Here is a 25,507-nt window from a genome sequence, read left to right as displayed (position 1 = left end):
TTGTTTCTCCTTTGATTTGGCTAATGGCTTTGAATATTGTCGTTGTCTTAAATATTAATCATTGAACTGCTGTGAAAATCCAAGAGAAGCATGCATTTCCATTGGCAAGTTTGGGATTTATTTGGGTGTTATATAGCTGGACATTCACATTTTCACTTGATCTTTATACACACTGGACAGCAAGGATTTCAAAATCAGATGTCTAAAATGTTTGCCATGTCTGCAATAACCCTGCCCTTTTGGGCTTGGAGTAGCAGCCTCTGCAAGCTGCTCTAAAAACATCCTTACATCTTCATGGGCATGTTAAGACATGACAGCACAGCAGTATGATGACAAAATACCTTTGCCTTAGGAGAAGGCAGTTCGTGGAGACAGTCTTCCAGCTTGAAAGGAGGCAGAAGTTGTTTTTGAAGAAATATTTATTGAATTCCAATTACAACAACAATTTCGCTGTTACTGTAAACCAGCTGATTTTTGATATTTCTAAAACTCTGCCTGCTGGCTCACATTGGTCAAAACATGATTAGTATCACTTTCCACTGTCTCCTCAATTCACAGATGTGTCAGTAGAAGCAGGAATATTGGTTCTCGAGTAGAGACTCTCTCCCCTATCCCAGATTCTTAGGGAAACTGAAACAGGGAATCGATAAAGATATGTTGCAATAAGGAGCCTTGTTGTTTTATTTTATGGTAACTTGTTGATTCCTGGTTTCTGATGGGGGTGTGTGTGTGAATTTGGTTTACCTTTCGAAATTCATGTAAAAAAGTAATGTATTTTCTGGTTGGGTTTTTTTTTGTTGGGGGGTGGTGGAGTGGTTGTTTTTTTAATTAAAAAAACCTTAGCAACTGAGAAAGAAATCAGCTTTCAGAGTTTGCCCACTGAGGGTTCTGGTTATGGAACCATTTTGCTATTAAAGATGTAGATTGTTAAAGAACAAAGGCAAAATCATCTGTTCCAGCTTCCATGATGGCATGGAGATTATTCTGTATCTCCCCCCCACCCCCCCATAATTTGCAGCATTTTTTTTCCTTGACTGTGCAAACTTTCTTAATGTTCAATTAAGGTATTTTAATTTCCAAGTAAAATCCCTTTAGGAGAAGAATTTTAATAAGCTTGTTCTCTTTTTCATTCCCAGCCCCTCACTGCATAGGTATTTGCTTCAGCCATATGTTTCTGATACTGTACATTTCAATAGTTTCCTGGATTATGCACTGCATTTTTTCCATTTATGAAAACCTTTCCAGCTCTGAAATATAGTTACCAGGAAAATACTCCTTTCACTGCATAGAAGGAAAAACCATCTTGAGTTAGCTGAGACCTGGGGATAGATGCAGAAGGAAACTTAACAGTATCTGTCATTTTGATTTACTGCAGAAGTCAACAGTTCTCTGACAGGAATCAAATGTGACTGGGTAATGTAGAGTAAATGGAGACTGTGATGATTGATTTCACAGTGAAGATAAATTCTCATGAAATGAACATAATTGTGTGTTTATGAAAAGGCTGTGTTGTGAAATAATTAAATTATTTTCCTGTTACTTTCTAATTAAACCTAAAAAAAAAAAAAAGTGAGAGGGAAAAGGAAAGCTCTTGGCCTGAAACAGATACAGCATTGGTTAAAGAATAGGAGGTTAGGTTTGTTTTTCAGCAAAAATAATTAATATGTTTAAAGTTTTTTAGTAGTCTATCTACTTAATTTACAGACACCATGGAAGACCTTTGCAGATGGATTCCTCTAGTTTACTTACCTTAGAAGTGCTAGATACGAAAACAAAGTAAAGTAGAGTGAGTGCCCTGTGATTCCTGGGTAATTTTTGGCCATGTCCATCTACATGAGTCTGCCTTTAAGCAGCTGAAGTTGAGCTGTGGGTTCAAGCAATGTGTGTCTAAACTTAAAGCTGTCAAGAGAGTGCTATTTTTTGTTAACCATCTTTTCTCCTACACAATAAACTGCTGGCAAGTTTTTTTTTTTAGACTGGAAAAGAGATCAAACACATTAAAAGTATTTTAAAATAATTAAACTATAGGAAAAAAAAGAAAGTTTGCATTACTGCTGTAGAACATTAATGTGAAACTGTGTAGGTGTAGCCACTGATGGACTTAGGCAGAGCTAAAAATGGAGGAGGGAGGATTTTCTCAGTGTTTCTACTCACAGTCAGCACATTAACCTGTGATGTCCTCATTGATGAGTGTATAAGACTCTTGTGCGGAGTTCAAGAACGAACAAAACAAATTCTGCCCATTCCAGAAAGTTTACTTTCCTTATAGGATTTCATTCCAAATGCTTTGTCTATTTCCCATGTATTTCCTGTAAAAATTATTCAGCGATTGCTGCTTTTTCTGTTACCCAAATACTGTAACCCGGGACAGGAACTCTGGTCTTAAATGTGCCTCCCTTTAAGATCTGTGCAACAGTTCCATCTCTCCCTAATTAAGAAGGACAAGCAGTCATTTATTCTCATGATCTTGCCCTGCTGACTACAGGATCCACATGGCACTATTTTTCTAGATTCTCGGTTTCTCTAAAGTAATCTCTTGTTGGTGCAGTAGAGTAGTTGCACTTTTATGCTGATTTATTTGTTAATAAATTGTATTACTGTATTACAACTCTATCTAAATACTACTTCCCTTTTCAGTAAAGCAAAGATATGAGTAAAAGAAAGCAAAACTGTCTTCATTTGCTGCAAGCAGAGAAAAAGCTTCCTTTCCACCTCTTCTCCAGCTCTGGAGAGATGAATTCTTTCTCTTTTATGGGAGAAGAGATTCTACTAGGTGAAGATTTTTGGGGTTATAAATGGCAGTTGGCTGAAGAGTTTGTCAGTTGGTGAATTTTCAAGCCTTTCCTACCAATACTGGGAGTAGCAACCCTACAATGAGGAAGAGTCACCTGGTGGAGAGTCCCTGATCTTTCTCTGTTCCTCTTCAGACTCATTCCTTCCCTTAGAGCCAAAGAAGTGGAACTGGTGTGTGAAATTCACCCTTCCTTGCAGAGGAAGATCCCCCCAGCTCTTCCTATTTTTCACTTTCCCGCCCAACCAGGATTCAGATGAAACGGAGTAACGGTGTTGCTTTCTTTACCTCTGTGGTAGGAGGGTGTGAGGAGCAGATGCAAAGCATGGAGCTGTTCCTTTCTGTCCTCACAAGAGTAGGTTCCTGAGAGCTAAATGCCCCTCACTAATCATAAAGCAGTGGGAAAAAACCTACCACCCCTCCTCAAGAGCTGACTGTCTGGGACAGGCTCGGTGTAGAAACAGATCCTTAATGTGACAAACAGATGAATATCCAGAGGAGAGTGATCAAAAGGCAGTTCTGAGGACACACAATAGGACTGAAAATAGAACTGCCAGATGATGAGTTTTAGCTACTGACTCCTGAGTACACTCTGTCAGGAATCATATTGCACAAGAAACTGTATTGTCTAATAGGACCCAGGAAAGTACATTGTGTTTGCTAAGAGAAAGGGAGGACTATATTTTGGGTGCATGTTGTTGGCTGAGTGTTGCTCTAGAAGGGGATGGAGCAGAAATTGTCTCTGGAACTCCAAATGCACTAAAGCTTTAAATCCTGGATTTCTTGTTATGGACAACAACTGGTTAACTGCTATTCATATATAAGGGAAATTGGGCAAGAGCCAAAATAAAGGCAACTAGTGAAAGGAGACCGGGTCAGAGGAGGTGTTGGATAGAAGCCAGGCTAAAGGATAAAGCCTAAAATGAGATGTATGTTTAGTTACTGTTTTTGAATTACTCAGAAAGCTAAGCCCCAGGAAGAGCTGGACTGTAAGCTATTCAGAGCCCTCTCTGTTCGAAATGGAAGAAAGAGAATCTGTTTAATTAAAAAGCCCCACAAACTTAATCCAGCAAAAAAGCTGCTAACATTTCTAAACAAAGTTCTAAGATGCTGGAGAGTACAATATTTAAGAACAGGAAAAATATACAAACCCAAGGAATAGCTAGCCTTTATCCCCTCAAGTCCATTCCATTAAAAAAAGAAAAAAAAAAAAGGAAAAAAGAAAAAGGTTGGGTCTTTTTTTTTCTGGAGTATTTCTTTTGCCATTATTGACAAGTGTTCTTTGCATGACACATAAAGGATTGTGTGGTGGATAGGTGGTGCAGGTATTGAGGTTTAAAACTGGTATTACTGAGCAAAAAGGGGTTCTTGGAGAAAGGAAGATGCAGTGCCAAACCCATACCTTAAACACAGAAGTTACACTGTACTTGAAGAAAATTCCCTAAGTGATTGTGTGGGATCTGAAACAGAAGTGGTGCCTTCCAGACACGCGGGTGTTGTAAGCGTGGGCTAAGCCGTGGATGGGGAATCTGACCCAGCACAGCTTCACCTTCCCTGCTGACAGTGACCCAGCAAGGACTGGGTCCCACTGCTCCATCCAGCAAAGGGCAGCACTGGAGCAGGAGCTGAGCTCCCTCCATGGGAGGGACTGACAGCTGTGGGCAGCTTTTGTGTCTGTGTGGCCCCAAGGCAGCTTCCCAAACAGGCTTCCATTCCTCGCCACGAAAGGCATCAAACCTTCTTCTCCAGGGAGTTATGGAATATTTTAGTGTCAGTCACTGTTACTACTGCGGATTTTGGCCTATGTGATGTTAGTTTTGGCTGCATTTCTGTTCTGGGTTACATATAGGACTTGAGATACTTCATTGCCAAGGCTTGTCTATATACTGATCAGCATATCTTCTGTTCATTTTCACCTTAAAATTGTGTGGGTTTGTGTGTGTTTTGGGTGCATGAACTTCAAAAGATCCTTATACTTTTGGGAGAGCACTCACATGAGTTAGGTGGCAAAATCCTTAAATGTTAATTTCATGGCATTGTCTCAGAGATTGTCTCATTGGCTCTTCGGGATATTACGAAAAAAAGATCTTCAGAGACACATGTAATTAATTTTAATTAGCATTCACACTGGAGTGATCTGAAATGGTACGCCTTGATAGAAAATGTTAGTCATTGCTGTTAACTCAGAGCAGATGGCCATTTTTGTTTCTTCAAAGTATATGATTTGCAGAGCTTCTGGTAGATCTTTTCTATTTGAAAAATAGTGCATATATTCAAACCAGCCATTGTGAAATTATAGGTGTCTAAAATGGTAGACTAAGGTTGAATAAGCAGAGTGTGCAAAGTGGAGTTGCAGATTGAATAAGTAGAGAACATACAGTTTCATCTAAGGTTATCTTTGCTGATAGTTGGAGTATCTAGATTCTGTTATCTTCTCCCTTTTTCATTTGAGGTGACTATTTATGAAACCCATATTCTGTATTATTTCAATTTAAATCAAATAAGAAATACCTAAGAATTTATTTTTTTGTGTTTTTCATGGAATCAAATTGGGCCAATTTGCATTTGATTCTAGATTTCTAATGTTGATTTCAAATCTGCTTCCATCCTAATAAAAAGATCAGATGCTCCCAAAAAAATCATTTGAGATAAGCACAGCTTTTTGCAATCCCTGTAAAAGAATATATTCCTTTATCTTTTAGTCTGTGAGTAGCTTCACTTGTGTCAGTGCAACTGCTGAAGTTAAATGTGGGTTTGTGTTCTTTGGAGGATTAAAGTAGTTTACAGGCCCAATTTTAAAAAAGTTCACCAGTATCTTTGCTGTGTAATGGCTATTCTGTCTCCTCCCATATTAACAAGAATAAATACATTTTTCAATTAATCTTGGTTTGTATTTTATCTCTATAAAAGGAAATTTAATGCACACACACTACATCCCTGTCTACTGAAATGTTGCAGATCCAATGCAATCTAAAAGCTGTCTATGCATATGGTTAATATGTGGATATGAATTAATATATGTGCACACGTGTCAACTGGGTTTGTAATGTGCCTGCAGTGGTTGCCCTTAAAATCTTTGCAGGTTTGTTGGAGATAACTGTTTAACCTTATCTTAGTAGTAAGAAATTACAAGAGATACAATCCATCTTGATGTCTAGCAGTGGTGTGTGCTCAGAGAGCAGCAGTTCTGATGTGCAACCACTGTAGAGGGAAACCCATTGGAATTGCCTCCACTGTGGCAACTAGAAAGTTCTCTCTTTGTGATTTTCAGTTGTGTATCATTCACTTATTGGTCTGAAAAAATGCAATATTATGTTGGTTTCCAGTAGTGCCACTATAGATATATTTTCATGTATATCATGAAATATCATATTCATGCATGATATTAAATTACAGTGGTGAGGCTCTACGGGAGGAGGCAGAGTAGGTCGATGTGGTGTATTCATATAACTTTGCACAGTTTTCCCATTTCTGTGTTCACGTTTAAAAAATGTTAAATATTCAAGGGAAATATTACACGGAAATAATACTTCTAGGCATGTTCCCATTTATTGTATCTGGTTTGTTTCTGAAGTCCCTTAAGTTATAAATATCAATAAGATTTGTATTGTTGAGATCTCATCCTTTTGGTTTCTAGTATCCTGTGTTCTATCATTCTCTTTGATGTATAACATCCCATTTAGCTGCTATAGAGATGACAATGAGAACATGACTTCACAGTATTCCATATGGAGTAGGTAGGTGAGGACTGAGTAGTAACTGTTTCTGTGCTGATATCTTCAGCAATTTTAAGAAGTGGGAGAGAGAAGAAAACAGAGAATCTGAATTGTTTTCAAGAACGTTTTTACAGCTTTCCATGAGATGCCAGTGGATTCCTAATGAGTAAAACATGTTAATGTGTTTTTGTAAGATTCCACTGGTAACAGAAAAAGGACACACTTTTTTCAGAAGTTACTTTGGCTTTTTTTTTTTCATTTGAAAAGTTCCTGTGCCTATCAGCCTTTCTGGAAGAAAGAATGGCAGAGGAAGTCCAGTAGCAAGGAACCTACTAAGGGAGGCAAGCATCCCTTACTGTAAGATTCCTATGAGTTCTGGCTCAGGGCGTGCACCCCTCGGTTCCTCTCATGTGCTGAAAGTCGTGCCTGTGGCAGTGGAGTAGAATTAGCTCCACTAAAGTGGTGGAGCTCTCAGATACTACAGGGAGAAGGGCCTTAGACAGCTGGAGGCATCAGCTGCTTGGCCATGAGGTGTCTCTAGACCTAGGAAAAGTCTTGATACAGAGGCAGGAATGCAGGACTGTCAGCTCCTCGTGTACCAAGCGGTTGCCTCAAATCCCTGCTCGTACAGCTACGCTTGTTGTAGCAAGTCACAAAATGCCAAAAAGTATAATATATGACATGACAGTCCTGAGACAATGTTTTTACAAGCTGGTGTCATGTTGTTTTGCTCTTGCAGATAAGTGTTTTTGGAACTTCCCTATCACTATGTTTTACAGCCTTTATTTGCTCTATTGTTATTTTTAGTCATCTTTTCTGAGAGTACCATTTCACCATTTCAGCTTCCTATTTTTTCAAAGTTATAGCTGTTTCATTAACTTAGCCAAAAAGCTTATCTCAGTACAAGCTTCTAACAATAAATTAAAGCATTTTTTTTTTCTGGCAATTTCATTATGCTTCTCTCTTTTTCTTTTTTTTTTTTTAATTGAGTTCTTTGTATTGTTCAGTAAATGTTGACTCAGAGTTTCACAATATTGCAAATTGAACAAAATTTGGGTGTTTTGTCATCAGTTTAAGGTAATAACATCTGAGGAGGTCATCCAGGCTATTACTTGCCTTAAGGTAGGATTAGTACTTTCGGAGTCAGGGAAGAAAAAGGATTAATTTTAAATTTCTTAATCAATAAAAAAAAATCCATAGAGCTTTCAGTCATTCATACAGTCAGTGGTTTTGCCTAAACTGTGGGATCTGACCCTTTAATGTCTCTTTGTGACCTTGTGGGCTGTTTTCTCTGGGAAGGAAGTGCGGGTGTGCTCCTCTGACCAGCACTGAAACCTGCTTCGGTGACATCTCCAGTCCAGATTCTTGAAGGCAGTAGTGCGAGCGTGGTGCTGACTGCTCAGATTTAGCCATTGAAACTGGTGAGAATTACATCACCAACATATGGAAATCTGAGTATGTCCTATATTGTTTTGCAGTTTTGAATGCAATTTATAAGCCTGCTAAAAATACCTGACGTCTCTCTCTTCAGAGGTGGGTGTGCTCTGGCTGCCGTACTGTGGTTTCATGGCTGATAATTTAATGATTAGGTGTCATGGCTGGTTCGTGCTCAGATTCAATTACACTTTTTTTACCTGTTTCCTGAAACTCCCTCTAAAAAGCAAGGCTACGAGCTGCCTGGTGACATTGTTGGTGAGGGAGAAGCACTTCTGTGAGTGGGAATTACATCAACTCGGTTGTGTTCCAGCAGTGTGACAGTGAAATCCCACCAGTCCCCAAATGCTAAAGAAATTTGTCTAGGTAGTGACAATAATAGCTTTATTTCCTGGTTCTATGCATATTCAGTTTCTTTGCCCCTCAAAATATGTGGCAAAAATGACCTCTGTAGTTGCATCCCCTTGTCATTGCTGTCTTTGAGGGTGATCTCCACCAACCCTCTCCTCCATAGTTTGCTAAGGGAAGAAAACAGTCTGGTTTTAATGGAAGGTTGACTCTTGTGCAACTTTTAAGATCCAGCAAATTGTGGTTTCCTAACGTTTGTCAGCTAAGCTTGTAGCCTTTCCTAAAAAGACTGTTGGCTGACAAATTTATGGTGATCAGGTCTGTGTATAGAATTTGAATTCAGAATCTAATGGCTAAACCGTAAGGGGAAAATTTGTTCTGTTTATTGGAGAATTTTCAAGTACCACCTTGCTATATACGTATTTTTCCTCTTTTCTCTTTTCTTCCATTAAGTGATTCCTTGTATTTGTCTCATTATCTGAATTACCTGCAAGAGGTATTATTTAAATGTGTCCCAATTTTCTTACTATGATGACAGACATCAGAGGTTTGTTTTGTTTGTTTAAAAAATCTGATTATCATTACTTTTTTTTTCTCTCTTTTACTAATGATGTCCAAAAGCTAAAAAGGGCACATAATGCACTCAGAGGACTTAACATGGGAACAAGTTGTATCAGTAATTATTTTGGTATTTATTGGTTACAGCAACAATCTGTCACAAGCTGTGCAGTTACTTTGGCATGTCTAATGTGTTTGTCCTTTGCATCACAACAGCCTTTTTTCCCTAAAAATGCTCTGCTTTGGCAGAAGCAGGAAAATTGATTTTAAGTAGTTTCATGGTGCTTTTAGATGATTATTATTTCCAGAGCTGTGCTGTAGTGTTCTAAGATATTTTTAAGTGCTCCATGTAATTATTAAACAAGCACCTGTCTCATAAACTCTGCTGTCCAAAACAATTACCAAGTAATTTCTGATCCCAAAGGATTTTTAATTTAAAATGCTGTGTGCATGATACAGAGTAGTAAAATGCTAGTTTTACAATGTGGTGCTCTTTGTTCTAGGAATGTTTACAAGGATTACCGTTTCCTTGAGCTAGCCTGTGACTCCCAAGAGGAGGTGGATAGCTGGAAGGCATCTCTGCTACGAGCCGGTGTCTATCCTGATAAATCCTCAGTAAGTTAAACAGCTCACTAGTTTGCCAGTAGCTGCTCTGTTTGAGTCAGAAAACACAATTGTATCATCTGGGAAAACACTGTGTCTGCAGATATCTCAAGAAAGGGCAGCCTTTTCATCCTACTGGTCTGTGGCAGTTGCGAAATATTCATAATGAAATATTTTAAGATCAATTTGTGCGTCAAACCTCAATGCAGGAAAAAAAAAGCAACCACAAACCAAACCTTCCAACGTGTTTTTCATTGGATCTGTGTAGTAAAAGCGTTGAGCAATTTGGGGTTTCCTGAGCTTCATTGTTTCTATTAATGTTTTCTAGAGGTAAAGATGTGCTTTGAAGAGTTTATTCCCCCAAGCTCTGTATTACAGAACTGACAGAAGCATTCCAGGCAATCATGTATATTTATTTTACTGATTCACTGCATGTTTTTTGTGTATGAAACACATGCTAAACCTTTCCAAGGGCTGTTTTACTCAGCTAATCATCATGTGAAGCAAATTGAACAGGATACAGTAAAAAAAGCCTCTATTAGTTCACCAGAAATGACAGAAAGTTGGGAAATGGAACATGTCCAGCTACCATTTCATATTTTTTGGACCTAGATTTCTTGATGCTTTACATCAAGTGAAGGTTTGAGGAGATGTGTCCAGAGGGAAGACTGACTAACAGGAAAATCCTGTTGTTGGAGCTTTTGGAGTTTCTCTATTGCACAGTTCACCTTTCTGCTGTCAGGCTGCTGCTCTGCTGGATTCCTTCAGTGGAAGATTTCGGAGAAACGATGCTTTGGTTCTGATGGAATTTGTCCTTCTTTCTGGTTGTTTTCCATGGTCCCTTGTGTTCAGGGTCTTCTGCTGTCTTCTCTGTTCATCTTTCTCTTCCTCATATTTCCTTTATACTTGTGATGCCTGCATGGCTTCCAGTACAATTCTGTCTGCATCTCCTCCTACTATTTAAGCAAACAAGCCTCAGCTTCCTCTCTTCATACCAGGTTTCATGGGTACCATCAGAAGATAAATAAGAAATCCTTGAACTGCTGGATTTTCCAATTATTATAGAAATAAACAGTGATTATGATGATGATGATAGATTTATTTTTTTTAAGGAGTAGTGAAAATACTCATTTAGCAGGAGACCTACCAGGTATCTGAGACCTTTAAAAAAATTTTTAAACATTGCTGACTTTTCAGTATGTTGCCTGTTCCAGTAGATTGGTTCCTACCTAAGACTGTCAGAAGTAATTTTTCAAGGATTGGTTGTGAGAAGTTACCTAATTAATTACTAGGAACAAATTACTGTATTGTTTTGGGGTTTTCTTACTCAAGTTTTATTGATGACGTCAAAAAGCCTGTTGCTGCCTCTGGTTTAATCTTGTATTCTGTGATGGTTGTATCGTAATTCATATATTTGTTACTTTATCCTTAAATAAGACAGACTAGTTGTATTTCTAAACTTCTCTTCTGTCTTCCTGTCTCTCCCTTTCCCCTAAAAATACTTGGTATTCAAAATATGTTTACAAAGAATTCTTGGTTTTGTTTAAAGTTGGTCTGTCAAAGGAGTCTTAGATGCAAGATGAGAGACTTCCTTGAAAGACAGAAGTAGAAAGAAGTCAAAATAAAGTTCTCCTTTGAGCTGGAATTATCTTTACATTATAAAAAGAGTGAATATTATTGTTCCAAACCCCTGTAGTTTGAAATTCACTCAGTAGTCTATCAAGCTGTTCAGGAGAGATGCTCAGTGCTACTCTAGTCTTCCAGAGCTTTATTACTACAGGATTAGAGGTCCAAATGTGGACTGTGAGTCTGCTGTTACGGTTTTGAATTTTGCAAAGCAGAATCTAAAAGGCCACAGGTACCTTAGAAGCTCCAGTGGAACCTAAATAAAAATGAGCAGCGTTTCATTCAAGTCCTATGCATGCTCCTCAGTTTCACACTTTCCTCTGACAATACAAAAAAGGTTTAAAGACAACCCTCAGTCTTTTATTCGCCTTCGAAGATTTAGAGGCTGTGTTTTTAAGTATGAGAGACTGCCAGGAATTGGCAGCAACTTTTTACTCCAGTGCTTCCCCACAGCTTTGTGATCCCGGAGGTAAAAAGGCAAAGAGGTGCCCAAGCCCCTTCCCAGACTGACCTTCTCGCTCGCTCTCGTGTGTGAGGCACATCTGGGAACTTCTGAGTATCCAAGGCTTTGGCACCAGCAGTAGAAAAATTGCTGCTCAGAAATGAAAAATAGATGGGTATTGCTGTGGAACTGGAGCACTGCAGCGTGGGCTGGCCTGCTCCCTCGAGCTGCCGGAGCGTGTGCGCAGCCGGGAACGGGAAAATGGAGCTGGATGCTTTCATTGGCAGCTCTGCTGCTCGTCCACAAGGACCTGGTGTAAGACCCACAGCCATTGCCCCTAGCTGGGTTCCTTCTGCAGTGGCAAGAAGAGTAGGAATTTGTCACTGAATTAGAGAGATTTGTTCTAAATTCTCACCAAGGGCAAATCTCTCAACTAAGAATATTCATTTTTCTGCTGTTTTTTGTTGGTTGTGTTTTTTTTAGCAGTGCTGCATTGATTGCAGTGGTAATGGGGCTCAGTACTTGCTGCCACTAATATGATGTCTCAGCTGCTAATTTAATCCTGTAAGCGAAGTCCAGGCTTGCAGATGTATAATTTTTATTTTTGCCTAAACAAATCTCATTAATATATTAAAGGACATATATCACCCCTTTGCTCCTTTTCGTTGCTTAATTTTGCCTGCCTTCCTTGGCCTGTGCACACGGTGATGCACACTCATGTTCATATATTCACTCTCTTGCTTACTATCTCTGATCACCCCTTAGTGTTGCTCCATGAGCCCCTGAATTCTTTTGCAGTTTGCCAAGTCACCTCTCCTTGCCACAGTCAATTTACTTTTGTCAGGACGTGGGCTTTGACAGCCACCCGGATAGCAATGAATCAGTGTTTTTATTTTTCCAACCCATATGCAAGTCAGCTTTCTTGATATAAATCACACTGTGGCCAATTCACTTTGAAACGGCATATCCATTTACCAGCTGACTTTACTGCAGGCTTTCTGGACTGATGCATCCAAAATCCTCCTTTTTTTTTTTTTTTTTTTTTTTTTTTTTAAATGACTACAACTTTGTGACTAACCTTTCCAGACTCTATTTCTCAACTGTAGGCTGGTGTTTATTTTGGCTGGCTTCCCACTGTAAAATATACACTGTTCATGCCAGCTCATGGCAAAACTCACAATTAAACTAAAATAATAGCACAGATGTTTGTCGTAACTTGCTCTGCACGCTCTACCTTGCTAGCACTGTCCATTCCTCCTTCCCCCCTCCCATAATGCCATCTCCTCCTTATTTTTATTACTAATCTAAAAATTCAATATTTGCGTTTTAAAAAGCTTTGGATCATGAAACTTTCCATTCATTGGCAAGTTGTAGGGAGTGGCTGTCATGCAGGGCTCAGCAGACATGTTTAGTGGGTTGCTTTGCGTACTGGAAGCTCAGTATTACCAACACACGAAAATCCCTCTGGCTTCCATCCCATCCCTAGATCACTTCAGGCCTCGTTTTCTTCTTTCTCATATTAGTGTCCACTGACTTCCCAGGCACTGTTCTGACTGACACTGAAGGAAGCAAAAGTGGGATCAGAATGTTTGTGTGGAGAGGAAAACATTTTGAATGTTTTGAATCCCTTGCAAATGTCCTGTGTTCCCCTGGAAGCCCTCTAACTACGGGATTCAGTGAATGTTCCCTGAGTCAGTTCCTCATTTGGTTTGAGCCAATTCCAGAACTGGACAAGTTAGGCTGAATGCATGTAAAATAAATGTATCTAATATTTCTTTTTTTCCCCCTCTTTCCTCCTTGCTGCATCCTGCAAAGGGGAGCAACAAAGTAAGTTGTTTGTCCTTTTACAAACTACTTCTCTATCCTGTCACAAGGGTTTTGGCATGAAAATTGGTTTGTCTTGTGGTTCACACAGCTATTACCTGCATGCTCTTAACAGCAAACTGCTATGAAAAATGGGAGTGCAAAAGTGTCTTCTACAAAAACTATTACGGGCTCTTTGTTTTAATTTTGGGGAAGGAAAAGTATTAAGTGTTGCTGAGTGTTGCTTTTTAAGGGGGTTCAGTAAGAATGATACTATAAAAGTGTTGGGCCCAAAGATTATGAAGGTATAGTAATAAAGACCTTCTGAGGAAAGGTTACTACAGTCTGGTGAAACTCATTACAGCTGGGTTTTTTGACCATACATCAAAGCTTGTATTAATGGGCAGTTATAAAAACCCAGCACTAAAGTCTTAAATAACAGATTTGCTGGTGTTGTTGGCTAAGCTGAACTAGATCAGTGTACTGGCTTTGAAGGTGCCTTAAAATGGATGGAGGAGGGTGGGGTCAACATTTGACTTGGCTTCTAGACCCTTGATGTGTTCCAGCTGGACAGCAGCAGAAGGGTGTGGGGTGTGGAGAGGGAGAACTGAAATATGCATGGTAGGGGTTTTTTTGAAAGTAAGCAGCACATAAAAAGACAGTTTTGCTGATGTTGATCTGATAAACGAATAATACTGCGGTTCCCAGGATTTTTTACGCCATTTTTACTGAGCTTAAGAATGGAAATTGCACATCTCACACTTTGGAATATGATGCAGAGAAAGTTTGTCAGACCTCGGAAAGGAGTTATACAGCTTTTGTGCCATTTTTCCCCCCCTCTTTCCTCTTTTGGTGTACTAACCCATAGGAAGATGAATCTGGAGCATCAAAAGATGCTTCACAGCGAATGTTAAAAGTAGCCTTTGAAATATTGCCTATAGCATCTCATTGTGAGCTGTTGGGGTATTTGGGATAGACCCAGGTGGGTTTTAAATATTCTAAAGGTTGGTAATTTCTGTCTGCTTTTAATTTTTGCATTTTTAACCAGTTTTTGACGATGTCTGTCTCCACAGTGGCTGGGCTCAGAAGCACCAAAAATCTTCTGTTTTGTTGGCCTGCCTGGGAAAAGGGACTCTTAGTGTTGGATGGGGAGGGGTTAAGAGAATTGGTGTATTGATGGCATGGATAGAGGGACTTCACATAGGAGGCGGTGTGAAATGTAAATGTTAACTGTGTACACTAAAACGTCAAGGCAGTGTTTATAATGTTTCTTTACGACATGCTGACTTAAGGCTTTGCTGCTGCAGTGGATGCTGGTCTGATCTCAGAGGAGGGAGGTTGGACTGTAGATGCTCTGTCAAGGGAAATGGGGATGGATTGGACACTGGAGAGCTCTTGGGGCTGGAGGTTGGGAGTTGTATGGACCAGCTCTGTTCTCCAGAGCCCTGAGCTATGGGGCACCCCTGGGAGGTCAGGATCTGTTGCATCTGACAGAATTAGCTGCTGGCAAAAGACAGGTTACCTGTAAGCAGGTATAGGACAAACCTGTGAGATGTGAGGATTGGAGAGCTCTTGGCTCTTCTTTCACTCTGAGGAAGGGCATTTCTTGCTGTAGGTTCAGAGAGATTCTCCCTCTGGCCCAGGCTGTCAGCCAGAAGGTAACTCCAAAAGAAATCTCCAGGAAACCATCCTGATCCTTCTCTTTGACCCAGTTCCTTCCTTGTAAGGATTCTTGTATCTTCATCTGTGCCTCCCCCCACCCTCCCCTTCTCTTTCACAGAGGCCATTCATGCTGGAGTCTGGAGGTTACATATCCCAATTAGACAGATTGAACTAACCTGCAGCTGCCTGTGGAGGCTCAAATCCCACAGTCGTCTTCTGCACTGGTGGCATGGAAAATGACATGGGTAAACCAGAGAGGTGGCCAGACAGTTTTTGAGAACAGGTCAGGAGAAGAGAGGAATGGCTGACTGAGGTTGATGATGGTTTCTCACAGCTTCTTATGCAACTTTACACTACAAAGCTGCATAATCCTTCCAGACTGTCCTGGTACAGATTTCCTGGGTTGCTGCCAGAGCTGTAACCCTCCTCCTAGTGCTGCTCAGTGGGGCATTCATACTGTGCATCCTGTCCTATGTACAGTTGTCAAGATCCTGTACTCACCCATCCATTCAGACTGTGGCTACTTTTATACTTCTGCCTTTAGCTTTGCACTCTTGGATTTACAAAAGTAAAAATAAACATTGGAGTAATGAATCCCTAAGAAAAAGGGGAGGAAGGGAAGTGAAGAGAGTTTATAATCATCAGTAGACTAATAATAATTTTTATTTTTACATTTTATTGTTGCACAATCATTACTGTGAGATTTCTCACATGGTTAAAGATAAATATATCTTCAAAAGCTTTGTTGGATAAAATCTGTAAAGGGTCATGTCGAATGAGGTAATGGAGACCTACCTCATTCAGCAAGCACATGTTGGCAAGCCACATCTCACTAATATTAACACTGAACTCCACAGCCTTGTGCAGGGGAAGAGGGAAGAATTGTCCAGAGTTATGCAGGGCATTGTAGCTTCAGTCCAGGTACTGGAGACAGAGGAGCTGAGAGCTTCTGACTGTCTTAAGACACCACTGTGGATTTGCTGCTTCCCCCGTGCATCTTCTTCACCCTCATTTATCAAAAAAATTTAGGAATCCCTTCAAAACAGCCCTCTAAATGCTGCTGTTTGAAAACAACATCTCAACTTGTACCATTCTCATGAAATCTATCTTCAGTGAGCTTCTATCCTTGTTAGGTTAAAAGATTAGGTGGATGCTGTGTCCTTAGGAAATTTTGATTCCAGATCTCTTGGCACTCAAGCAGTAAAACAGCAGCAACAAAAAAAAAATCAAAACCCCAAAATGGCACTTTTTAATATAAAAGGTTACCTTTCCTTTGGCATCATTAAGTCCTGAGTTAGCAAATCATTTCTGCTTGATTTGAAGGATCAAACACTTAAATGCTGAGCTCAAACTTGAGGAACTTCAACTTGGAAAATGAAAATCTCTTTAAATTACTTTTTACGATTAAAGTCACTATGAATTTCTTACCTTCTAATTATTTTGCATTGCTGTGCTTGCTGATACCCTTTGCAGGATGTGCAGAACTGAAGTACATAAGTCCTATATTCACATCTCAGAGGAGTTGTCACAGTGCAGACAATGCTGCACATTAAAATGTTCACTGAATATAAAGTCAGTGTAATTTAGTCTGAATTTTCTCTTAGGAAAAACAGAGTCCCCTTTGGAAAGAGAAGGAAAATACTCTTCCTGTCAGGTCAGTTTGCCTGTTATTCCTTAAAATACGTCTTGGTGACATATTAATTGGTTAGATTGAAGCCATTCTCTTCCTCTCTTTTTTTCTTTAGGGGAGTTAGTTTTACTAAACCCAGATTCCAGATCAGCTGCTTCATTAAGGAGTCCAGATGTCCTACTGTCTCTTGAGACAGTCCTAGAAAATGGGAACGTGATGAAGTCAGGATACTCCTATTTTACCTACATATATGACAATATTGCTCTCAGTTCATGTATATCATGCTTGGCTATTGCCATGTAAATGCAGATGTAGTGCCAGAAGCCATCAGTATTGGAATAAAGCTCTGATGCTTTCTTTTCCAAATTCAGCCATGTTTCTGAAGGGGCTTCAATTATCTCCCAGACATAAACTCTGACTCAGCCAGTTACTGGCTGTGATGATGCTTTGTCAGTGCCCCAGCCAGACTCAAACTGGAAGTGAGTGGTTCTGCTCTGGGATTGCTCAAGTCTGTGTTTGGGAGAAGTTCCTAAACTAGAAAAAATAAAGACTTGTTTGGGTTTGTTGAAAAGCAAACTGCTGATATGTCAGAGGGCAAGGTAGTGTAGACAGAAGTGTAAACTCTGCATTTACTGGGTTTACTTTTTTTAACTAGTGTATTTTAGAAAAGGAAGGCATTGAAGTCTAGGAAAAGAAGAATCCACTTCAGTTATGACTAAAATTGGTTTCAGGCCAACTAGGTTTAAAAATAACTTTTAAATGAAGTGTTAATTTTTTTTTTCAGGTGGGAAAAATGCCATAATTTTATAGACAGTGTTTCAGTCATTGCTTCGAACAGATGAGTTGGATTTTACAAGGCAGTCACGGTGTAAAGGAGCAGCCCAAGGGGCTGAGCGTGCATGCGCACACATGCTGGGTCAACAGCAGTCCAAAACACAGGGAGGAAAGGAAATGGCAGGCTGTTTTTCAGTCCCTTCCTCGCTGCCTCACTGTTTCAAGGATGTGAAAACATGTTTCACATAAAAACTATCTTCTTGTTCTCCTAAATATTTACTAGTTCAAACAAAAACTAGACGAAAACCTTGTTCCCCAAATGTTCCTCGAGAAACAGAGCAGCCCTGGTTCACGTTCTTGTCAAAGTAAAATAACTGCTGGCACGAGAGAGTTAAAAATGTATAGGGAAAAAGAGGATTCATAGGATTGCATCAGTTGCCCTGACTGTAACAAGATGCAGGCTGACAGACGGAAAGATTTCAAAACCAGTCCTGGCGAAGCTGGTAACTGCTGATCAGGGTTGGGGGTTCAAGAGCTGTCACAGGGTTTTACGTTTCTGCTCTTAAATGGGGCTGCTGACATTAAGCAAACTCCAGGAAATTTAGAAATGAGCAAACATTTTTTTATTTCTGTTATGTATTCACGGTGGGCTCTTTACTGTGCTTTTGGCAAGGCATCTGCATATTGAAAATATTTTTAAATTCTTCATTCTTTATGGTGCAGCTACTTTTTGTACTACTTCCACTCTGATGAGGGATTTTGTTGAAGCTCTACAGGAATGTGAAAGCTCTCTGGTTGTGAAGTTTCAGATCATGGAGTGTGAGTATCAGCCCCATTCTGGACATTGTGAGATTTGCCCTGGGGAAGGTGCAGTGAAGGTGTCCAACCTGTAAGGATGCTTTCCCAGCCCCGGTCAATGAGCACTGAGAGTTGGCTGGCGGAGAGGAAGGTGCTTCTGGGCTGTGCTGTACAAATCTCTGCCAGAAAGGTCCTTTGGACTCCAAAGAGCTGGAGTCCCTGTGTCTCCAGGTCTTGGAATAGTTACAGTCAGAAAGGTCTGGTTGCCCCTTTAGCATAACAGAATAGGGTCACCCACGAGAGAGACTGAACAGTAGGGGAAACACACAAGTATCACAAGCCTTTGGGACAATCCTAAAATATCTTCCTTGTCTTCCAAGTCAGTAATTGCACAAAAACCTACTGCTGAATAGTAATTAGGAGTAAATAAATATTCAAAACATATTTTTGGTGCCAAAAATGTCACCAGGCTCACCGTTCCATAGCATTTACAGTGTAACAGGAAATGTAGTCATTGGACATGAGGGTGGAGAGCAGCTGGTGAAGAGCCAGATACTCCTTTTTCTCATTTAGAAGAGAAAACAAGATGATGGGGAGAAACTGAGAGTTGTTTTTCCTGACTCCATTTTGGACTAAAATGAAGATATGCGATGTCTGGTCTGGCACATAACTCATCCTGGATTTGCTTAACTTTTCCTACCTATGTTGTTTTGTGGAGATAGGTTTATAACTACTTTCCATGTGCCAAGTCAGAATCAAGTCCCATGTTGTGTGTGTAAAACCCTCCATTCTGGAGCTGCAGTCTCCACTTACGTAACTCTCCTTCCATGATGTCACGTGTTCCTGTTCTGCAGTCACTCCTCAGCTCCTGTCCCGCCTGTTTCCCAGCCCCATTGTGGCCTTTGGTTGCCTTCCCTGTCCTCTGTTTGCTGTATGACGCTTGATATATCAAGTGTGTGCCAGTTTTGCAGAACAGTGATTTCCCAGTGGGAAGAGCTGTCTACAGACATGTGGTGGTGTCTGATCAGTGCAATTCTTTGGTGACTTTCATACTCTTGTTCCTAAGACCCCTGTTCCTGCAGTTGAGAAATGAGTAGTCTTACTCTGTTTCCTTTCTTTGAAACTCAACCTCTGCTGTTCCTCTTTTATAATCAAGTTATTTGTAATTCAGAGAATTCTGTGTCATTGTATGTGCTACTAAGTTCAAATAACGTGTCAAATTATTTGGGTAGGTATAAGCTCAACAGTGGGAAGGTACAAAATTACTGTGACCTGTAACATGAGGTGTCAGGCCCCTATCAGACCCTTTACTTGCAGATGTTCAAACTTTCTGGTCACATTTGTTGCATGGTATTATCTTGACCTGTTCAACAATTGGGGTGGCAGCATACCTAGATGTATTTAGAGAAATCAACTAAAGAAACTAACCCAGAGCATGGAATATAAAAGTCCATGAAAAAAATTAGTCTTACGCAATGTAATTTGGTGTTAAGTTTTAGTTTGGTTTAATACTGCTTGATTTGCAGATCTAGATATTATTCCAGTGGAATCAGGAGCCTTCATGTAGTAGTGAATAAAAGCCTTTCCAGTCACAGGCCAGTTGTCTCTAGCTGTGTGTTGCTGGCACTGTGTAGAAGTATGTAGTTGTTCACAACCACGGCCTGGAAACAACTGCTGTACCATAATTCTAATTCTAACTATTAAAGGTTATCTGGCTGACTCAGATAACAAATTCTCAGAAGTACCGTGAGCGAGATTGTCTTTAGCTCTGCTGTGAGGACAGTGACAGTATGGCAGAGGCCACCTTTTATCCACTCTTGCAGCTGCAAACAGGCAGGCATCCTCAAAAAGCTCAACCTCTCTTTCTCATCACCTGTGGCCTGAGATGTAGCTGCAAAAACTCAAGAGGTAAGTGTTCACACCAGCTCTGTGCACCAAGGAGCTCTATGGGCAGAGTTCCTTGCTGTTCCTCAGCTGAGGGCTTTGATGTACCAAGCAGTCTGACTCTGAACAAAGACACCAGCAGGCAGCCTCAAATGTGTTGGTGCCTAGAGCTGTGGGATTGTACATGAATCAAAGCTGGTGTATTTGTATGTGGACCAATGTATGTACACACAAGTAACCACTGTCTTACATAAAGGTAAATTCTTACCCTCATTTGTAAGACTTTACTTCTAGAGCAGTGGCTTCTGGTTATGGGCTCACTAATGATTTATATGTTAAAGCTCAGGTTAACAGCGAGAACAAAATGCAGCATTGTCTGCAGTCCTTAACACCATCTTGGTGTGATAAAAATCAAGGCTCTTGCTTTAGGAAGCTCAACCTTTGGTTGTTTTTAAGTTTGAAAACATGAACACACTCCCTGTGCTCTTTGTTATTAACTGCTCTGCAGGAAATACCTCTTTACCTGATGGGTGAATGCACGTGTTCAGAAATGGTTTAACTGCAGCCAGCCTAGGTCATGGAAAGGCTGGAAGATGGGCATGGGGAAATCACTGGCATCAGCTTCTAGAAGAGCGAGACATTCACCTGTTGTGACTGGGTGTGTTGTCCTTAGCGTTGTGTGTTTATAGGGGACTGTTGGGTTTTTTCTGTACTCTGATTAGTGTTCTGCTGAAACAAAGTTCCCCTTTTGTAGAAGCAGTCCTGGCATTGTCTGACTGGGGCTGTGATTTCTGCCCATGTCCTCTTTCTTTTATTTGGTTCCATCGTCTGTGTACAGTGTCTTTTGTAAGCCACAGCATGATGCCATTCCAGCAGCTGGTTTAAATATTGTGAACAGATACTATTTGTCTAGAAGCTACAGTTGAGGACCAGGATCCCATTTTACAAACTGAGAGTAAGAACATCATTCCTTGCAGTTGAAGAATGACATGAGAGAATCAGTGGATAATTACAGGACAGTGTCCTGAGTGTTTTGTTAAAGGTTTGTCAGTAGCCATTGAGTGCTTCTGGAAACAGAGGGTTTTGGGGCAAACTACCTGTTTGTCACTGGTCTGACCAGCAAAGGACATTTGTTCTCTAAAAATACCTCACTCCAACATCTTTTAAGTATCTACCTGTCCTTCAAGGATTCTCCTGTTCTGATTATTTCCCAGACTCTCTTCAATTCCTCTCTGAAATTTGACACTTGTTCATTTGTGTCTGTCCTTACCTGGTGGAACCACTTCAGCTTAGAGTATGATTGAAAATTGCTCAGATGGGTGTGTTGGGTCAGTTATTCAAGTGATTTAAATCAGTAATCCTTGTGAACTATCCTAGGTATAAGCATGCATATGAAGTTCTCCATCCTTTTGTTTCAAAGGACTGTACCCAAGGCTGAGTGAGCGTGTGTTTTCAAAGAACCCTGGTTGGTGTCTTTGCTCAGGGATGCTGGATGGGTTTCCTTTAGTGTACATAACTATCAACATTTTCTCATCAAAATTTAGATCTTTTCTGATGCATTTCCCACTAGGGAATTGCATTTTTAGGAGTCTGTGTCTGGAATAATCCGTGATTATTCCTTCCAAGTCTGGATCTCTTGGCTGTTAGACTACTTCACTCTCCCTTCATTGACAGTGTGTCCCTGGAAGTGCCAGATTCTCAGGCAATTGTCTTTGGGCAACATAGCAGTAAAGCAAGGAAACTCAAATTTACAATGAAGTGTTTAAATACACATCTTTTCTCTGGTGAGGCTCTCAGAGTGACCTGTTCGTCTTTTGTGCATTTTTTGATTTTCAGGCAAAGTCTTCCTGCCTACACTCTTTCTGGTTGAATCTGGTTGAATTCCAACATTTCGGATTTTGGAATGGTTTAATTGACCTAAAAAATGCTCCTTTTTTAAAGCAGTTACTTATACCTTATTTGTAGCTGCAATTTTATGTGAGAAGCTCATGCTTCTTCAGTATCAGTGGCCTTTAGACTTATGTTTCATAGCTCTTTATAAAACATGTTTCATTATCTGTAGAAGAGCATTAAGCTATAGTCACAAATACCTGAGAGGTTGTGACAAATACACCATTCCTTCCAAATTCAACGCCCAACTGACAATGGAAACTTACAGTTCAAATATTGGTGATGCTACTGCTTTTGTTGCTGAGCATTTTGGTAAAAACACTGCTTTACTATGGTAACTTCACAGTCCCTTGGGAATGACTATTCAATGCTTTCAACCTTCTATTTTTTTCTTGACAAATTTCTGGCTATATCCTGGAAAGTTTCTGGAGTCTGCTATGGTTCTACAGCAACTGAGAATATGGGGAGCAGCATAAGCTAAAACATGATCTGTTCAGTATGCAAAGGAATAACTTTGGGATGGGGAGTTTTCCAGTGCAAATTAACCTGTGTTCACCTTCACACTTAACAAGCTAAAAACTCATCAGAGAGCGAGGTAAAATTGCTAAGAAGTTGCTCCCAAGTTTCTACTCTATCCTTCCAGACATCTGCAGAACCTAAGAAGTTTTGCTACAGAACGTAAACTCGACTTGACACAGAATGTTTTTGTTAATATTCCTACATGGAATCTCCAACAGCAGAGTTTTTTAGTCAGTCCAAGTTCAGCTGTCACAATGTTCGGATCTGGTCATTTTTTGGAAAACCTCTGTGACTTCTCATACTTTTATGAACTTACTGTACTGAGTTTAAAGTCTCTTGTTGGAAGATATGCCTAAAAACACACAACATGCATCCAAAATGTTGTGCTAATTAAAAAAAAAAAAAAAAAGAGGAGGAAAAAAACCTCCTCATAGACTTGGACAGAGTACTGTTTCTTGCCCAGCCTGCTGTGTGTCTGATAACATATTCCTGAGAGGCTGTGCATGCCGCGAGCTTTTCATTCAGTGTCTTTGGGTGTAGTATGGCAGAATATTTGAGTCCTTAACATTTAGTTTTAAACAATGCAGAATGCATTGAAATCCAGGCATTTATCTATTTTTAGAGTGCACCTACATGTAGTCAACAAAGGAACACTTTCCAGTGCTGTAACAAAAACCATTACTTTCCCACTTCTCCCCAGTTAGCATTAGACATATCATATAAGAGCTGGAATACGAGGCAGACTTTGCAGGCAGCCAGAGGCTTTATCATGTGGACTGAGTATTGTAACAGAACAGGCAACACCATCTTCATGTGTTTTTAGACATGTTATTTACTGGGGTTTCCCTGAAGAAAGCTCAGGGATTCTTTCCTTATGAGTCACTAACGAAGTGATTGTTTTTATATAAACTTTCCTTCAGCTGGTTAGAGTTGGAACACAGTGTCTTGTGCTCCTTCTGGGGTCTGACTTTTCTCTTAATTTCTTTTAATAGTTGTTCCTGCAGCCAGCAGGATGGTTTGAACCTCGTGGCCTCCCCCCCGCACTCTCACTGAGTTCTGTAGTCTTGAAAATCACAGGTCTGGCCAGCAGAAGTGCTGGTGGCAATCACTGTGTGTTAAGTCCACTACTCAGCTTTCTACCTTGTGGTGCTTTATCAACTCTGCACCTTACTTGTGGCTTAGGGAGGATGTGCTCTTGACATCAGGCAAACTGGATTTGCATTTTATGTGCTGAAACTGTAATTTTAAAAAAGGTTGATAGTTGACTTCAGTGGCGTAAAGGTTAAAAGCCGTGAAGTTCTGTGTTTCCATAATGGAAATCACTAAAGCTGGAGAGATGTATCCTGCTCTTACGTACCTCTGAATCCTTTCCCACCCTCTTTGGTGGCTGCAGCAGAGTGGTGCAGAGTCCCTTTTAATTACCTCCTTCCATGGCTTTTGATTTCAAGCCCAACTTGATGGCGCCAGGGGCTGAACCACAGGGAGATCTCCGGGCAAGTCCTGCCTGTGTCGGCCGCCTCGCCAGGCAGATGCTGCACTTCCTTGTGGGGTTTTTTTATTACATTTTAAATTTTTGAGCCAGAGTCAGGAGCTATGTTAAAATCCAGTAACTCTGTAATGCACTTGTATGTGAGAAGTTCTGGGCTGTGGACACCAACCTCTGTTCTGCTCCCTGACCTCACTTAGGGGTATTTATAGTCTGCGTGTACATGTATGTAGTTAGATGTATGTTTGACTTCACAGGTAATATATTCTGTATTTACAGATTTGTTAAGATGCCTGGCATTATTTTAAGCCAATAAGTATGCAGAGTTCTTTGAGTCTTTTTCATAACCCAAGATTGTATTTCTTTATTTTTACAGGAACAGGAATGGTTTAGCTGGAATGAAAATGTTCATTCCACTGCATCATTAGCTACAGGCAATTTTCAGTCGAAGCCTAGCCCATTTTTCATGCTAAAGTTCTAGTAGTTCGACCATTAATCAACATGTAGGATGAATTTCTGGGGCTGAGAGAGCTTGCCTGTAATTTAAGATGAACTCTTTTTTGTTTTTTTCTTATGAAAGGAAGGTAGTTGGAAAATAAATTACATTTTAAAGAGTTCACCTCTCTCTCACCCCTTTCTAACATTTCCCTTCTGATAAACACCCCAAAAGTTTTCATTAGATGGATATGGAGTTTTAGCTGGAATAGCAGATCCTCAAGTGTGTCATTTGATCCTCCAATAATTCTAAAGCAATATTCTGTTGGATGAAACTTGTCTCTGACATGGTGACTGTCTCAAGTGTCTTTTGTACTGATAGTCCAGTTCAACTTCCTTTTATCACTTTAAATATTAATTTTAAGGTCTCGGATGAAGTTTTTCCTCTCCTTCTCCATTACCTGGAAGCTGTAACCAGCAGCCCATGGGACCATCAAGATCTGTAGTCAACTATTACCTGCCTTTTCAACTGCCTGCTCTTCTCACACAAGGTGAAAATTCAGAGCACTGATCCTCCAGTTTGGAGACAGTGATGGGAAAATCATGCTTGGAAAGGCAGGAATTGTTTCCTTACACCGCTTCTCTCCTCTAGCCTGACGAGGCTCCCTAAATCGCTCTGCACAGACCTGTGGAACATGCAGTGCTTCTCCAGGCTCATGAAGAAAGTGGTCTAACAAGAGTCTCCAAGCCCAGTGGTTTAAGAGAAGTCTTCTCCCAAGGCCATATTCCTCTTTTCCCAGGCCCACTAAGCAGCAGAAGCAACTTTGAGTTAATCAGTGAGCACATGGGAGTTTTTGGAGACCACTGCCCAAATATCTTCCCTCTTTCCTACCGGGTATACTCCCAAGCTTAATGTGAGAGCTGATGCAGAGGCCTTTCCAGCTCGGAAACAGGGGAGTATGGTTTGGAATATGGACAAGGATCTTGTGGGGGAGGAAGGAAGAAAGCCATGTAGTTCATATAAGATGCAGAGTTATTTCAGTTTAACTGTCGCGAGCTCTCAAAGGCTGCACTGATCTACCCTGTGGAGGTTGAGAAGCAGTTTCAT

At 40.3% G+C, this 25,507-nt stretch overlaps 1 protein-coding gene across 11 annotated transcripts in view; it reads left to right on the top strand.

Annotated features, from left to right (window-relative positions):
- DNM3 (dynamin 3) overlaps window positions 1-25,507 on the top strand; it is a 170,264-nt gene that overhangs the window by 104,995 nt on the left and 39,762 nt on the right. For 8 of the 11 annotated variants that reach the window (XR_004358574.1, XM_032696591.1, XM_032696590.1 and 5 more), the window contains 2 exons: window positions 9,351-9,462; window positions 13,334-13,345. Coding sequence is in view for 10 of the 11 variants with exons in the window: in XM_032696591.1 (XP_032552482.1) it covers window positions 9,351-9,462; window positions 13,334-13,345 (124 nt within the window). In the remaining variant the exon portion in view is untranslated. The remainder of the gene's footprint in view (window positions 1-9,350; window positions 9,463-13,333; window positions 13,346-25,507) is intronic. The other 3 variants (XM_032696593.1, XM_032696592.1, XM_032696587.1) reach the window with 1 other exon arrangement.

The sequence above is a fragment of the Chiroxiphia lanceolata genome, chromosome 9 (assembly GCF_009829145.1).
Source record: "Chiroxiphia lanceolata isolate bChiLan1 chromosome 9, bChiLan1.pri, whole genome shotgun sequence".
Classification (NCBI taxonomy): Eukaryota; Metazoa; Chordata; class Aves; order Passeriformes; family Pipridae; genus Chiroxiphia; species Chiroxiphia lanceolata.
Note: the sequence above shows the minus strand (reverse complement) of the source record. Positions and strands in the feature narration are given on the sequence as shown.